The sequence below is a fragment of the Orcinus orca genome, chromosome 8, assembly GCF_937001465.1.
Source record: "Orcinus orca chromosome 8, mOrcOrc1.1, whole genome shotgun sequence".
NCBI classification, from domain to species: domain Eukaryota; kingdom Metazoa; phylum Chordata; class Mammalia; order Artiodactyla; family Delphinidae; genus Orcinus; species Orcinus orca.
The window spans coordinates 31,246,245-31,261,977 of NC_064566.1; the positions used below are offsets into that span (position 1 = coordinate 31,246,245).

Genomic DNA, 15,733 nt, shown 5'->3' on the forward strand with positions numbered 1-15,733 from the left:
ACCAGCAGTGAAATTTTGGAAGTTAAACTGTTCATAGTTTTAGAAGAAAAATGTGGCTTGCAAAATATGTACTTACTTAAAATTCAAAACTAATCTCTGAAAATCCCATATAAAAACGTGTAACTAACTCATCCAGAACAATTCCTACAGTCTAGCAGATGCCTGAGCATGCATCTTCCAGACTGTCACTATAAAGCAATTTTTTTGTTGCTTTTTTAGTTCTGCGATTAGATAATGCACCGGAACCTTACGATGTGAGTTTTGGAAATTCTAGTTATTATAACCCAACTGCGAATGATTCATCTACACCAGCAGGCCGAGAAAATGCACGGGATGGCATTCCTATGGATGACATACCTCCACTTCGTACCTCAGTATAAAACTAAGGGGAAAAAGGCTTCAGATGGCAAATGTTCACTACATCCTGGCCTTTCAAATCCTTCATCCAAAAGCTGAAGCAAGATCACTCTCATGTGGCCTGTGCCAAAGAGAACTGTAAAAGCATGAGACGAGTAGCAGAAACATAGAGGATAAATCATCCAAAAGGTTTCCTTTCTTCCATTTCTCACTGTGCTGAATCATCTATTGAGTAACCTTAATTTATATTTTGGTCTATTTTTTTCTTAGCAGGAAATGTTTGCAGAATCAGGTAAAACTGAAAGATTTCACCATGATTGCCCCGCCCGATAATTTAATTAAAAAATCCTTCAATGAAAATAGGGACCCCAAATTACATTTTTACTTTTTTTTGGGGGGGTGAATTGACTCTTCACTGCTCCCCGTGTAGTCATAATACCACATATCAAGATTGGCATTTTCCTGAAGGAAAATTGGAAGGGTGATTTTATTTTTTTTTAATTTTGACTTAAAGCTAGAAAGAGAGTATGGCACAGATTCTGTTCCTGGGAAATTAAAGTAACAGGAGTGAGAGGCTTGAATTCTAGTACATTTTACTTTTCTGTATCAGCAGGTACATAGTCAGCCCCTTGAGTTGCCAAGTTGACAGTGACTTTGCATTCAACAGACTATGGTAGGAAAGCTGACCCTAACCAGGAAAGTGATCACTTCTCTTCAAAGCATCGGGAATGCCAATCTGTGGTTTAATTTAGGCCACAATTAATTGGGTTCTTTAAAAACTCAGTGAGAAACTTAGTGAAAAAAGTCAGCCAATGCATATACCTATACATAACTTTTACAGTTTTAAGATGCTGGATAGGAACAGGATTTATTTTGTATTAGACATTATTGCTCAATCATATAGGGAATAGATTCTGCATCTCTAAGTGCATAAAATGTAAGGTTAAAAAAATATATAATGGAAGGCTTAAGCAAACAAAACATTTTCTGAGTGTCACTTTCACAAGTGAAAATACAAGACACTTAATTTGGATTCTAGTATATTTCAGTTTGTTTTCAATTACTGCCTGTTTTGGGCAGGAAAAATATACTCCACAGTATAGGAAGGTTGAGGCTTTAGGGATTAGAAGATTAAATCAACAGTTAAATTCCCAAAGAAGCAGTGAATGTGTGAAGAGGGCATATGACACAAGAGATTTTACTGTTGAATTGGTACATGGTATGTGTGTTTGCGTGTGTGCATGTATGGTGGGTATGAATAGACAGAGCAACAGCCTCAGAAAACGAGGGCCAGGAAGTAAGCAATGGAAGAACATACTTACCCCATATTGCCATAAAAATAGCAAAGAAGACTGTCCCTCCATTATCAAACAGATATGTTACCTTAGTGGAAAACAAACAAAAGTATTAGTCACACTTTTGGTTATAATAATCCAATGATTACTGTTTGCATTTAGGTACTATTGATTTTTTTTTCCCCAATGGAATCACATTATTTTATAGTTTTCAAATATAAGATAGGCAATCCTTTCATGGGTCCTGCAACTGTTTCATGTGATTTTCTCATGGGGAGAGGTGGGGAGTCAGCATTTCCCCCCTTCTCTTCTCTTTTTCCCTCTGACTCTACCTTCATTTCTGCTTAGAAGTGGTTCTCGTACCCTGAGGAAGTACTTGTGGGCCACAAGTAGAAGCTACACAGAGAGCTTTAAGAAGTTAGCTGAGGCATGCCTAGCTGCACTTCCTGTTAGCAAAACTTCCAGGATTGGGAGAGTTGCAAAATGCGGAATTCCAGTAGTGATCCAGCACTTCCAAGGGAAAGGGATCTCAGTGCTATCCCTACTCTCTGATGTCTTTCAGAATGTGCCATGGGTCATTAAGAAATTTCATAAATCACTGGACATTTAGGATACAGTCCAAGTGTTTTTTAATCAGACATGACCTGAAGTTTTATAAAGAACAATGTACAGTTATACAACATTATTGAATATACATTTCAGGGTTGTAAGAATCGTTTGATTTTAATAAAGTATAAACTCAATTTACCTTTGCCTCTTTTTATTCGTGTAATGCCCTAACTATATTTATAATTTAGTGAGGGAGGTTAAACCAATATAGCCAAGCCAATGTTTGGCAGTCATTTAAATACCATAGAAACTAAAGAGAAAATAGGGGCATTATCCTCACAGGAGTGAGAGGCCAACTGGGGGCTAAAGAACATTATTCTAAGGAAAGTGGGAGTTAGAATGGTGTCCTCTTTGCTCAGTCTACAGTCTAGAGGCTGCTCAATGGGTGCATTAAAACAACATGAATGTGTATTTTAATTGCAACATCTGGAACACACTGTAAAATAATATAAAACAGATAAAGGTGGGATGTATTTTCTTATTATGTAGCATTACTGAAAATTTTATTATACAAAAGATGTGCTGCTTTTGAAAGTTGGTGGATAGGTGCTAGATGCTTCTAAACTTCTAAGACTGTTAAGGCTTGGGCTTTTAAAAAATGTTATAAGACTTGGTTTTCACACCAATCATCAGTATATACTATGTACAATAGAGAAAAGGACCGCAAAGAAATTCTCTCACAGAGTTGATAAAATTCCACCCAGAGGGGGAATCCAGCTTTTTTGCGTCCAAAGGCATCCCACAGAAATACCTGCGGCTGCCAAGCAACTGAACAGCTGTCTGCTTTCCTCTATGAACAAGCCTAGGGCAGGAAAGAGCCTCTTAAGACTGTTAGAACAGAGACTTCACACATGAGGACGTAAAGGTTACCAAGAAATAATGGCTCCCTCTGCTCCAGAAACAGCCAGGTTTTTAGAAGTGACACATAAAAAGCAATACTTAACAACAATTGTGTTGCACAGACATAATTTGTCATTGTTCATGCAATATTTTCCTTAAAAAAGCTTTTCATTTTTTTCTTATTAGTTTTGTTTACAAATCTTTCAGGCATTTTTAACTAAGTAAATTTAAATATCAGCTTTTCAGAAACACATCCACGAGACACGGTGAGGTATACATGCCATATTGATGTAATGTGAGATTACATACATGTAGTGGGAGATAAAGCTAGAATGGGAGTTAGGGAAGTCTTCAGAACTTGCCCTGAGGAGGAGTGTAAAAGTATAAAATCATTGTTTTACCCACTAAACTATTACATGTGGGGTGTATTATGACAGGGGAGACTGTGGAGATAAGAAAAGCACTTAGAAGCCTGCGGTTACAGCTTCCGATGATATGGGTTTTTTAGGGTGCCGATATAAGTTGCTGAATGGAAATGGAGGAGAGGGGGAAGGAAGAGTCAAGCACAGTGTGGATGGCTCAAGCTTAGATCGTGAGTGATCAGAAAAATCCCAAAGCAACGTAACAGACTTTTCTAAAAGCAAAAAAAAAACCTTGTCTGATCTACAAGTGTATATTTGCAGTTAATTATTTTATTGGAAAAATAGCTTGCCTTTATGCGTAGGGAACCTCTGGACAAGCTTTTTATTCAACATTGTTGATGTAAATAGGGATGATATAAGAAGACAGAAGCAAACTATGCCTCAAACAAAGCTGTGTTTTAGCACAAATTCTCCACTTTTTTTTTTTTTTTTTGTGATACGCGGGCCTCTCACTGTTGTGGCCTCTCCCGTTGCGGAGCACAGGCTCCGGACGCGCAGGCTCAGCGGCCATGGCTTACGGGCCCAGCCGCTCCGCGGCATGTGGGATCTTCCCGGACCAGAGCACAAACTCGTGTCCCCCGCATCGGCAGGCGAACTCCCAACCACTGCGCCACCAGGGAAGCCCTCTCCACTATCTTTGACATGTGATTTCTCTTGCAGAGCTGAGCATGGCTGGAAATCAATAAATGTGGATATTGTTTAAGGAGATAAATTTCTTATTAGGTTGGAAGCTTAAACTCTATGTCTCCTCTACTGTAGTTGATAGATCTCTTTCTAAAATTGTTTCATGGGTTCAGAATAACTTAAGCCTCTGGAAACTGCCACTGGGCTAAGGTGAACAAGGTGCCTCTTGGGCAGATTCCACGCTGCGGGCCAGGAGATTACGGGGTTGGGGGGGGCGGGGGGGGAGCCAGGGTTTGGAATTTAGGCTGAAGTTCAGCCCTCTCTCAGTTCCTTAGTGCCTAATTCTTCGACACAGCAAAATCTGTGTAACTATCCATGTCCATTGGACCGGGGCAAAGGTACACCAAACATGGCAACTTCATTTTTTTTACCCCTCCCCCAACTCATTACTTATTTACGGCAACAGCTTTTCAAATGTGGTCCTAGAAATCAGAATCACCTGAGGAGCCTCTTAACATGCAGATTTCTAAGCCTCGCCCTTGGCCAACTGATTCTGAATCTCAGGACGTGGGGCCCAGGAATCTGCTTTTTAACAAAAGTTCTAGGTGATTCTGATGTGTAATCTTATGCAGACTCATCCATGAAACTTCTTAAAGAAGAAAGATGGTCTGTCCTAATTCTGTTGGAGCCCTAATATCAGTATACAGTCTGAAGTTCACTCTAGGTATTGGATAAATGTTTGTCGAACACGTGAAAAAACCCCAGATACTAATAACTGTTATAAATAAGGCTAACTTCTAAGGTTGAGTCATTTTTAAAATCATATGTAAAAACAATGCAGGACCCTTGTACCTGATGATTTCACCTTAACTGAGAAATCCTAGCATAATGGAAATTGACAGTGTGGTGTCAGGTGCTTTGAAAAGAGTATGCAAATATCACTGAATTAGTTAATTGAAAATATTTCTTAATTCCCATACTTTTAAGTATTAAAAATGAAAACAGTCACCAAAGAAAATGTTAATGTACTTAAATATAATTTTTATTATATGACAGGACCACATTTTCTCTGAAACACACCCTTGAAATTATTAAGGAAATTATTACACGCACACACATATTTCAGTAAAATATGACAGATTTAATTTCCTGTTACTTGTCACAAGTCGCGATTGATTCTATAAGGAATTGACCAGTTCCTAGATGATGTCGCTGGGTAATGGTATAGGCTAGATGATTCTAGATTGGTGGCCTTGTTTCTTTGCTAAAAATCTCTTCCCTTATTTCTGACACTGCCCATACAGTAACCTCTAGGTGTTTAAGTATGTAAACTGACTTTAAAAGAGAATGTTTATTTTCATTCAATGAAGGAAGAGTAATTCTGATTTTTAAGGTGTAAACCAAGTAGCTACATTTTACCTTAGCCAGAAGAACAAATACAAGACACATTAAAGATGTCACCGTAGTGGGTTTTATTTCTTATTTTGTTCCATAAGGCAATATTCTCCTTTGCAAGCTAACTTTTCCACCTACCTTATAATAGTTACCAAGTGAATTCTTTCTGAGTCATACCTGTCCCTATATATACTATTTCTACAGAGTGAAGGAAGGATGTAGATACTGTACAATGACAAAGGCCCCCTAGATTTAATGTTTCCTTGGACAGTTTCTTCACTTTATCACTCTGCCACATATGATTCTTAGCTTGAGTGTTCAGATAATGCCAGTGTGTTTTATTAGAACTGTCCAAGTAGAAGTAACATATGTATATATGGATTTGTTGGTGTCCCTAGGGCTGTTATATGTCTTTGAAATGCATGGACAAAGGGAAAAACACGTGTATTTACATCGAATGACTCTATACACTTGGTTTTTGCAAAAAGTGTTGAGAAAATCCTTCCCCAAACAAGATATCTTTGTGGAACATTTAAAAGAATTCAACACTGAGCACGTTTTAGAAATTAAATTATAAACAAAACAGATTTTTCCCATGCCATGCATTCAAAATAAATAATTCAGAAGCTAATTTTACTAAGTTTTGGTCTCCTAGTAGGATCCTGAGTGGCTTTTGATTTTACATCCACCCTTGTCAAAAGTTAATTGTATAGAGGCCTCTACTTCTGAACTAGATGGAGTAACAGAGATTGATTTTACCCCCATTCTGAAAACAACCAAAGAATGCACAAGTGTATAAAGCAACAGATTTCAAGATTGGATGTGAGGCAATGAAGGGCAGTGATCCCTAAGAGGCAGGAAACAAGTGAGGTGAGCATTATGATTGCCTCAGGTTACTACACTGAAAGTGTAGTCACCAGGGTGCAGAGAGCGACAACTCAGACAGTGAGCATTAATGTGAGGAGGCTACCTGAGGAAAGAGCCCCCTGAGAGGATTAGAGGAAACAGTTTCAGAAGCTCACAGAGTCAGGAATAGTGCCTGTTTCCACCAGCCAGACTGGAAATCCTCATTATCCACAGTGCACTAGGTAGAGTACACAGAAAGATCTTGTTTTCATTGTGGGGAAAAATGAGTGCTAGAAAGAGCACTGCTGTGAGCCCATCTCACAAATCCTAAAAGCAAGACCCAAAAGAATCAAATTTTTTTCAAGTAACTAAACCACAATGAGATCTCTCTAAACATCTATTAGAATAGTTAGAATTAAAAAGAAAGACCACCCTGAGAATCAGTGACTATACAGGAAACTGGAATTCTCATACATTGCTGTTGGAAATGTAAAATGGTATAGACACTTTGGAAAACAGTTTGGAAGTTTCTTAGAAGGTTAAACATCTTTCTATCTCATAATCCAGCCATTTTGTTCTAGGTATTTGCCCAAGAGAAATAACACTACTTGCCTAAATGAAGATTTGTAGACATTTGTAGCATCTTTATTTAAAATGGTAACAACTTAAAACAACCCAAAAGATCATTAACAGATGATGGATAAACAAATTTTTATATAACCATATAATGCAATACTACTCAGCAATAAAGAAAGATGATTGACTGATAAATGTTATGACATGGATGAATCTCAAAATAATTATGTTGGGTGAAATAAATCAGAAAAAAATCACACACTGTATGATTCCATTTACGTAACAGTCTGGAAAATACAAACTTATCTATAATGATAGGAAACAGTTTGTTGCCTGAGCACAGGAGTGGAATTTGGGAGAGATGGGAGGCAGAGATTACAAGAGGTCGTGAGGAAACTTTTGGAGGTGATGAATATGTTCATTATCTTGATCATGGTGATGTTTTCACAGGAGCATATATATAACCAAAATGTATTCATTTGTATACTTCAAATATGTACATTTTATTATCTGTTAATTGTACTTTAATAAAACCACTTTACAAATGAATAATAGTAATTGTAAAATTCAAGTACACATTTCTCAAACTTGTATGCACCTTGAAATCACCTGGGAGGTTTTAAGTTATGCTGATGCCTAGGTTCTAAATCCAAAGATTCTAATTTAACTGCTCTGGGATGTGGCTTGGGCTTCAGGAGTTTAAAACCCCCTTCAGGTGATTCTAATCGGCAGCAATTTGAGAGCTTTTGGTATATTTCATTTTCTCTGTAAAATCAGAAGTAATTTAACTTCAGGAGTCTTCATGGAAGATAAAAATTTTATCACTACCCATGGAAATAATCATCTTCCCCCAAAAAAGAATCTAGATGTCATTCCAAGTGGACGTTTTAGGTCTATGATGGCAATAAACACTTATAAAAACAAAGGAAGACAAAGATATTCTAATAAAATATACTCTTTCTGTAATTGCCAGAGTGATGTTTTACTCAGTTGTCAATGATATTTATTGTTGAAACACTTGGGAACATTTAACTTTGGTGAAAAGCAGTTTGCTGGAGGACTTTTTACTACCTGCCTCCTAGAAAAAGTAGAGGACAGAGAGAGGAACGTGAGGGTCCACACTCACCTTGGCATAAATGCAGCTTTCATTGAGTCTCTGCAGTGAGCAGTTCTTGTCACAGAGAGGGCACATGAAGACTTCAGTGGCCTTGCAAATTTCTTGGCTTGAGAAATCAAAGAAGAAAAAGAAAGCATGAACCTCCATGTTTAGGAGGTACTCAGCCCCTATGGCCAACCCTGTGGGAAGCAGCAAGGCAGGGAGGAAAAGAAGAAATGGAAATAGTTGGGGCCGGGTGGCAGGTGGGGGGGGGGGTGGGTGGACAGGTGAGGAAGAACTTAAGACAGTGGCTCCAACTCAAATTTTTAGGATTTTTGTGATACAGAGTTGTTTGTTTGCTTCTTTGTTTTAGAAATCTCTGCCAAGATATTGTAATGATAATAGGCCACATTTTATACTCGGGAGGCACCTGTGGGGCTTTGTCACAAGGACACTTTTACACCTGATTTCATGGCATGCAGGATAATCTTGTGAGGAACAACCGAGGGTGTTTTAACCAAGCTCACAGGCTTGGACATGGCTGAGCTGGAGTCACATTTGACTCTGCTGATTTCTCAGGTCTAACGATCTTTCCCCTGGATCTCATTGCTTTCCAATCACCAAAATGAACAGCATCCATAATTCACATAATTTCATAGCCCCCACTGCAGTCAATCAGTGCATTATGTTCATTGGAAATCTGAGGAAGTTTATCGCGACACACACTGTCACGATAACATGGCATAGATTTTATTTACTGAAATATATAATATTCTCTATTAGAATGTAACTTCATAATATTTGTCTCTTAAGTTCCATGCTATCTTTTAAAAATCTCAGCATACATTATAGATGACATTGTGACATGAATAGGGCATCGATAACAATTTCTCAAAAGCCTAACAGCCTGAGAGTTCACAGCAACCTGTTTTTAAGATGCTTTGTGCCTTTATCTGTCATACCTGACCTTTTCCCACTAGGTATACCATAAATAAATTGTCCAAGTAAATATGCTTTGGAAATATTGAAAGCAATATAAAGGCTTTCGAAAATATGCCTGGAAATGCAACTGTTATTAAAAGTTTAATTGGCAGTGTTGATAGCAAGATTCGCTGTTTTCAAAATGTTTTCAAAATGTATACACTCAAAGCAAAAAATAATGCATGTGTATTTCAAATGCCTGATGTGTATAATCTCAAGCCAAACTGGAAATGACTAGTAAGTAATAATGCTATACAGTAATACAATACTTTACAAAAAGCAAATGTGGGTCCATGTCCATTACGTTTAGTCCTCAATGCAGTCTCCTGCAATGGTAACTATCTCCAAACTGAGAGGAAATTGATGTTTAATTTAAGTGATTCGCTCAAGGTCATACAGCTAACAAGAGGTAATTTAGGGAATTGAGTTTAGGTTTTCCTGATTCTAGGTCCAGTTCTCCATCACCTATAACTCATCTAAAGGACAGATAAGTTTATGTCATATTAAGAGGAACTTTCCTATCAAAAACTGCTATTAATAATAATGATGGTGTAACAGGTCTTGTATATACTATAATTCTCCCACTTTCACACACATCATCTTGCTAGTAATCATAATGTCTATGTGAAGTAGGAGGAAGCAGGTAAAACGTACATTTTAAAAACTCAAAAGAAAGAGACAATTATACCTCCTCTTAGTAATACTACTAATTTGTATAAATAAGAATTAACGTTCCTCCTGAAGAAAATTTTTATTAAAATAGGCTTGCTATCACAATTAACTGTGTTTTGAGAATGACATAATGTGCCCTGCATTGAAATCTCATACTAAAATGGTATTAAGTTTGGTTAACACTATATTATCTTTCCCACCTTCCAAATGATCACACAAAAGCACAGATGTTTCAAAGCACTCAGTCTAGAATCCCAGCCATTAGACTAGCCTTATTTTTATTTCCGGAATCATCAAACTGATTTTCTATAAGTTGTCCAAAATACAACTTGATAGGTAACATAAAAAATATTAAACAATTTTGGTAATGTATTTTTTAGCCTAAAATATGGAATTTGAGATGAAATCACAAAGTTCTTTGACTTTACTCAACCACTAGATGGAGGGAGAGTGCCCAACTTGAGTGTTTCTTAATTTCTTTTGCAGAAACTCATAATATAAACCACTGCTTGAACTGTGGCTTTCTTTTGTCTTATATCTGTTGTTAGATATACACATCAAGGGCTGATTGGAAGGAATGATAATTACAACCCATTTAAGATATGGGACGAGGGAGCAATTTGTCTATTTGGGGATGGATGCCTGGACCTGCTCTAGGGTCTTGATGCTTCCTGTAATCCTGTTAACCTGACAAAGCACAGAATAAGATGCTTGGTGATGTCCATTTTGGGGAAATGTGGTAATATGAAAGTAGGTTTAAAGGAAGGCAGTATGGAAGCATGAGTAAAGCATGGATTTTACAATCAGATATAATCATCAGGGAAAAGCAAATCAAATCACAAGGTATTACCTCATACCTGGTGTGATTGTTATTATCAAACAAAACAAACAAAATAAAAGTAGCAAGTATTGGCAAGGATGTGGAATATTTAGAACACTTGAATATCGTTGGTGGGACTATAAATTGGTACCGCCACTATGAAAAACAATACAGAGGTTCCTCAAAAACTTAAAAACATAACTACCATTTAATCCAGCAATCCCACCTCTGGGTATATATCTAAAGGAACAGAAATCAGAATCTCAAAGAGATATCTACACTCCCTTGTTCACTGCAACATTATTCACAATAGCCAAAATATGGAAATAACCCAAATGTCCATCCACAGATGGATGGATAAAAAAATTGTGGAATTGACATACAACAGAATATTATGCAGCCTTAAGAAAAGAAGGAATTTCTGCCATATGCAACAATATGGATGAACCTGGAGGACATTATGTTAAGTGAAATAAGCCAGCACAGAAGAACAAATACTGCATAATTCCACTTATATTAGGTATCTTAAAAAACACACTCATAGAAACAGAGTAGAATGGTGGTTCCTAGGGGGTAAGGGAGAGGGAAATGGAGAGTTGCTGTTCAATGGGTATAAAGTGTCAATTATGTAAGATGAGTAAGTTCTAGAGACGTGCTGTACAAACAACATCGTGCCTGTAGTTAACAATACTGTAGTGCACTTAAAAATTTGTGAAGGGGGTAGACCTCATGTTAAGTGTTCTTACCACAATTTTAAAAAATCAGATATAGGTTTAAACTTACTAGATATTCCCCCCTAAGTCACCTACCTCTCTGAGCATCAACTTCTTCATCTCCAGTTGGAGATAATATGCAACTGGGATATTATGTAATGAATATTGATAATGTGCCTGGCACATCATAGGCACTTGATAAATGGAAGAAGACCTTATTGCTGAGGATGTTGTCAGGAGAGGATTTGAGAGGCCCTTTAGGATGTAACAGCTTTTGAAAAGCTGGTCAGTACTGAGGACCAAATACAGAGTTCTCATGCCAAAGAGGCAAGAATGGACCGGAGAGTTGTTTCTGCCCTTTGTCCCAGACCTGAAACCCAAAGCCTAAGAAGCAGGGACCATATCTACCTGCTTGTTCCTTTTTATATTGCTATGATACATGCTCTACAGGGCACAAAACCGACCACCTTTGATTGTATAAGACCAATGTGCATGTAAATATATACATACACATATACATACAATAAATGATCTATAACATGATTTTCATGTAATTCTACAATTAACTGCAGAGCAGGTAAGAAATATGACATTAATTCACGTGAACATAGCTGGTAGAAACATAATACAACCCAATCTTCAGCTTTTCAACATTTTGTTACCTTGCAATAAACAAAAAAATAGCTTAAAACAAAACTAAAACAAAGCAACTCAAAATAAAAGCCCTATGTCCTCCACTCACTCGCCATGATAACACCTAAGACTTAACCATGTCTGACACCTTGAATGGAAAAATTCACTCCCATGAAATTTTGAAAGTCAAGATATTCAGTGATGCTTATCTTAGTTTAGAATAGAAAGTCTGACAGGATCTTAATTACAGTGTGACAGAAGTAGCAGTAATATAATACCACAAAGCACAGAAGAAAAGAGTTTGCTAGAGCCTTTTAAAACACTCCTTGTGCTAAAGGTTAAAGAATACTTATCTCATACAAAAGGAGCCTAATTTACTTCATTGGCACGTAAATCAATAGGAACAGAAAATCTATTCCTTTCATTGCCTTTTGTTCATTTTCAGCTTTGTAAGCCTGGAGGAGGAAGTCTACACCACATGGGAAAACTTTGTGAATATGTTCTCCATGGAACCAATTTGAACAGTAGCTAACTGCCTAAAAATTATTTTCTGCTTTTGTCAATTCATTTTAAAAGACCATTTTTTTCTAAAACCCTAAAGACTATCAAAAAACTCTATAGCTAACACATGAATTCAGTAAAGTTGCAGGATATAAAAGTCAGTATACAAATATCAGTTGTGTTTCTATATACTAACAAAAAACTATCAAAAAGAGAAATTAAGAAAACAATACCATTTACAATGACATCAAAAAGAATAAAATATTTAGGATTAAATTTAGCCAAGGAGGTGAAAGTTTTATACATTGAAAACTATAAGACATTTGCAAAAGAAATTGAAGAAGACACAAATAAATGAAAAGATATTCTGTGCTCATGGATTAGAAAATTTCACACTTTGAAATGTCCGTACTACCCCAAAAGATCTACAGATTAAATGCAATCTCTATTAGAATTTCAATGGTATTTTCACAGAAATAGAAAAACCTATCTTAACATTTTTACGAAACCACAAAAATCCCAAAGAGCCAAAGCAATCTTGAGAAAGAACAAAGCTGGAGGCATCACACCCCATGATTTCAAACAATATTATAAAGCTATAGTAATCAAAAGAGTACATATTGGCATAAAAACAGGTACATAGATCAATGGAACAGAATAGAGAAACCATAAATAAGCCCATGTATATATGGTCAATTTTCGACAAAAAGCCAAGTATACTCAATGGGGAAAGGATAGTCTCTTCAATAAATGGTGGTGGGAAAACTGGATACCCACATGTAAAAGAATGAACCCATGTATCTTCCACCATACACAAAAATTAACCCAAAATAGATTAAAGGTGTAAATTTAAAACCTGAAACTGTAAAACTATGAAATCAATCTTGGCAATGATTTTTAGGATTTGACACCAAAAGTAAAGGCAACAAAAGCAAAAATAATCAAGAGTGACTATATCAAACTACAAAGCTTCTGCACAGCGAAGGAAGCTATCAACAAAATTAAAAGGCAATCTACCAGGGGACTTCCCTGGTGGTCCAGTGGCTAAGACTCCGAGCTCCCAATGCAAGGGGCCCAGGTTCAATCCCTGGTCAGGGAACTAGATTCCACATGCCGCAACTAAGAGTTCGCATGCCACAACTAAAAGGTCCCGTGTGCCGCAACTAAGACCCGGCACAGCCAAATAATAAATAAATAAATATTTTTAAAAAGGGAATCTACCAAATGGGAGAAAATATTTGCAAATCATATATCTGATACAGGGTTAAAATCTAAAATATATAAAGAACTCATACAACTCAATAGCAAAAAAAAAAAAATCTGATTAAAAAATAGGCAGAGAAACTGAATAGACATTCTTTCAAAGAAGATACATAAATCAACAGGTACATAAAAAAGTGATCAACATCACTAATCACCAGGGAAATGTAAATCAAAACCACAATGATATATTACCTCATACCTGTTAGGGTGGCTATTATCCAAAAGACAAGAAATAGTAAATTCCCTGGCAGTTCAGTGGTTAGGACTCCACGCTTCCACTGCCAAAAACAACAACAACAAAAAACAAAAAAACCCAAGTGTTGTGAACCCTTGTGCACAGTTGATAGAAATGTAAGTTGGTACAGCTACTATGGAAAACAATATGGAAGTTCCTTAAAAAATTAAAAATAGGGCTTCCCTGGTGGCGCAGTGGTTGAGAGTCCGCCTGCCGATGCAGGGGACACGGGTTCGTGCCCCGGTCCGGGAAGATCCCACATGCCGCGGAGCGGCTGGGCCCGTGAGCCATGGCCACTGAGCCTGCGCGTCCGGAGCCTGTGCTCCGCAACGGGAGAGGCCACAACAATGAGGGGCCCGCGTATCGCAAAAAAAAAAAAAATTAAAAATAGAACCACCATATAATCCATCAATTCCACTTCAGGGTATATATCCAAAGGAAATGAAAACAGGATCTTGAAGAGGTATATGCACTCCCATGTTTTTGCACCATTACTCACAATAGCCAAGATAAGTAAACAACTTGTGTCCATCAGCAGAGGAACGGATAAAGAAGATTTGAGATACACACACACACACACACACACACACGCACGCACGCACACACAAAATAGAAGAGTATCCAGCCATGAGAAAGAAGGAAATCTTGCAACTTGTGACAACATGGGCTTTGAGGGTATTACACTAAGTGAGATAAGCCAGATAGAAAAGAAAAATACTGTATGGTATCACTTTATATGTGAACTCTTAAGAAAGAAAGAAAGAAAAAAAAAAGCCAAACTCATAGAGAATAGAGAAGTAGTAAAAAAATATATATATATAGTATTTTTATTTTCAAGACACTATAACTCCAAATTACAATCTCACTTCTCAGCTTCAGAGGTTACTGATTCAACATCATATAAAGAAATGCCTAAAGGAGGATGAATATTTCCAGTGGGCCCATGTTTGTCCAGGAAGATGCTGCCTTCCAGAGCGGTAGTGAGTTTGCAAAACTCTGAAATAAACTTGTCACTAGGTGAAATGCTTTTGAACAGTAGGTGTTTCTTTGTTTTCATGCTAATTACCATTTGGCCTTCAGGAAGAACAAGGGGATTCTGAGATACTAAATCAAGGAATTTGGTTATGGAATAGGGTTCAAACCTGGGACAATGAAAATATTTTGCTTTTAGGCAAAATTGTTATACAAATGCATGTGCACATATATATAGATAAAGAATTTTCAAGGAAATGCATTTTATGGTCCCATTAACTGTCATGATTACTACCCAGTAGCAAGGCCACGGTTAAAAGATGGACCAGAAGGGAAAAAAAGTACTGAGCTTTTTTTTAAGGAGGGGAAAAGTACTTTTTCATATTTTGAATTGCATCATACAAGGTTGAACTTGATGAAATCCTTGTGGTGTAGTAAATAGAACATGCTGTTAAGAGGATTCTTTAATTAATTCTTTAACTCATTTAATTCTTTAATGTGACTTTTACCTCTGCTGAATAATAATGTTTTGTTCCTATATCCAAATCTTGAGTCATTTAAACTTTAACAGAAAAATCACCATTCTGATAAATGTTTGATGTTTCTCAAATCTTATTTTACTACCATTTTGATATCTTAAGTTGATGCTAAAATCTTTCATAAATCTATTCTCATAGAGAGTAAGAAGAAAGTAGAAAGTGATTTTATGTTCTCATGAGAGGAGACTACTTAGGGTAGGATTTATATGGTATGAATATTTTGTTTAGACATCTTTAACTATGTAAGGTTCCCTCATCTGCTAAAAGGAATACTCATTTCCAAAGGTGGTAATGAAAGTTGCATAAAATGAAACAATATATCTGGACAGTCTTTGTATATCTTA

General features: G+C 36.8%; 2 protein-coding genes across 7 annotated transcripts in view; one reads left to right on the forward strand and one right to left on the reverse strand.

The window, feature by feature from the left end:
- ANO3 (anoctamin 3) overlaps window positions 1–15,733 on the reverse strand; it is a 271,028-nt gene that overhangs the window by 69,299 nt on the left and 185,996 nt on the right. The window contains exons 13-14 of the mRNA XM_004263929.3: window positions 8,091–8,187; window positions 1,680–1,740 (exon numbers count right to left, since the gene is read on the reverse strand). Coding sequence (XP_004263977.2) covers window positions 1,680–1,740; window positions 8,091–8,187 — 158 coding nt within the window. The remainder of the gene's footprint in view (window positions 1–1,679; window positions 1,741–8,090; window positions 8,188–15,733) is intronic.
- The window catches only part of MUC15 (mucin 15, cell surface associated), a 114,477-nt gene that overhangs the window by 10,971 nt on the left and 87,773 nt on the right, over window positions 1–15,733 (forward strand). The window contains exon 4 of one of the 6 annotated variants that reach the window (XM_033409612.2): window positions 12,325–14,068. The exons of 4 other annotated variants lie outside the window; for them this stretch is intronic. In XM_033409612.2, coding sequence (XP_033265503.1) covers window positions 12,325–12,332 — 8 coding nt within the window. In that variant the 3' untranslated portion in view covers window positions 12,333–14,068. Of the gene's footprint in view, window positions 1–219; window positions 2,400–12,324; window positions 14,069–15,733 lie in introns of those variants that run through there. One more of the 6 variants, XM_033409584.2, reaches the window with a different exon arrangement.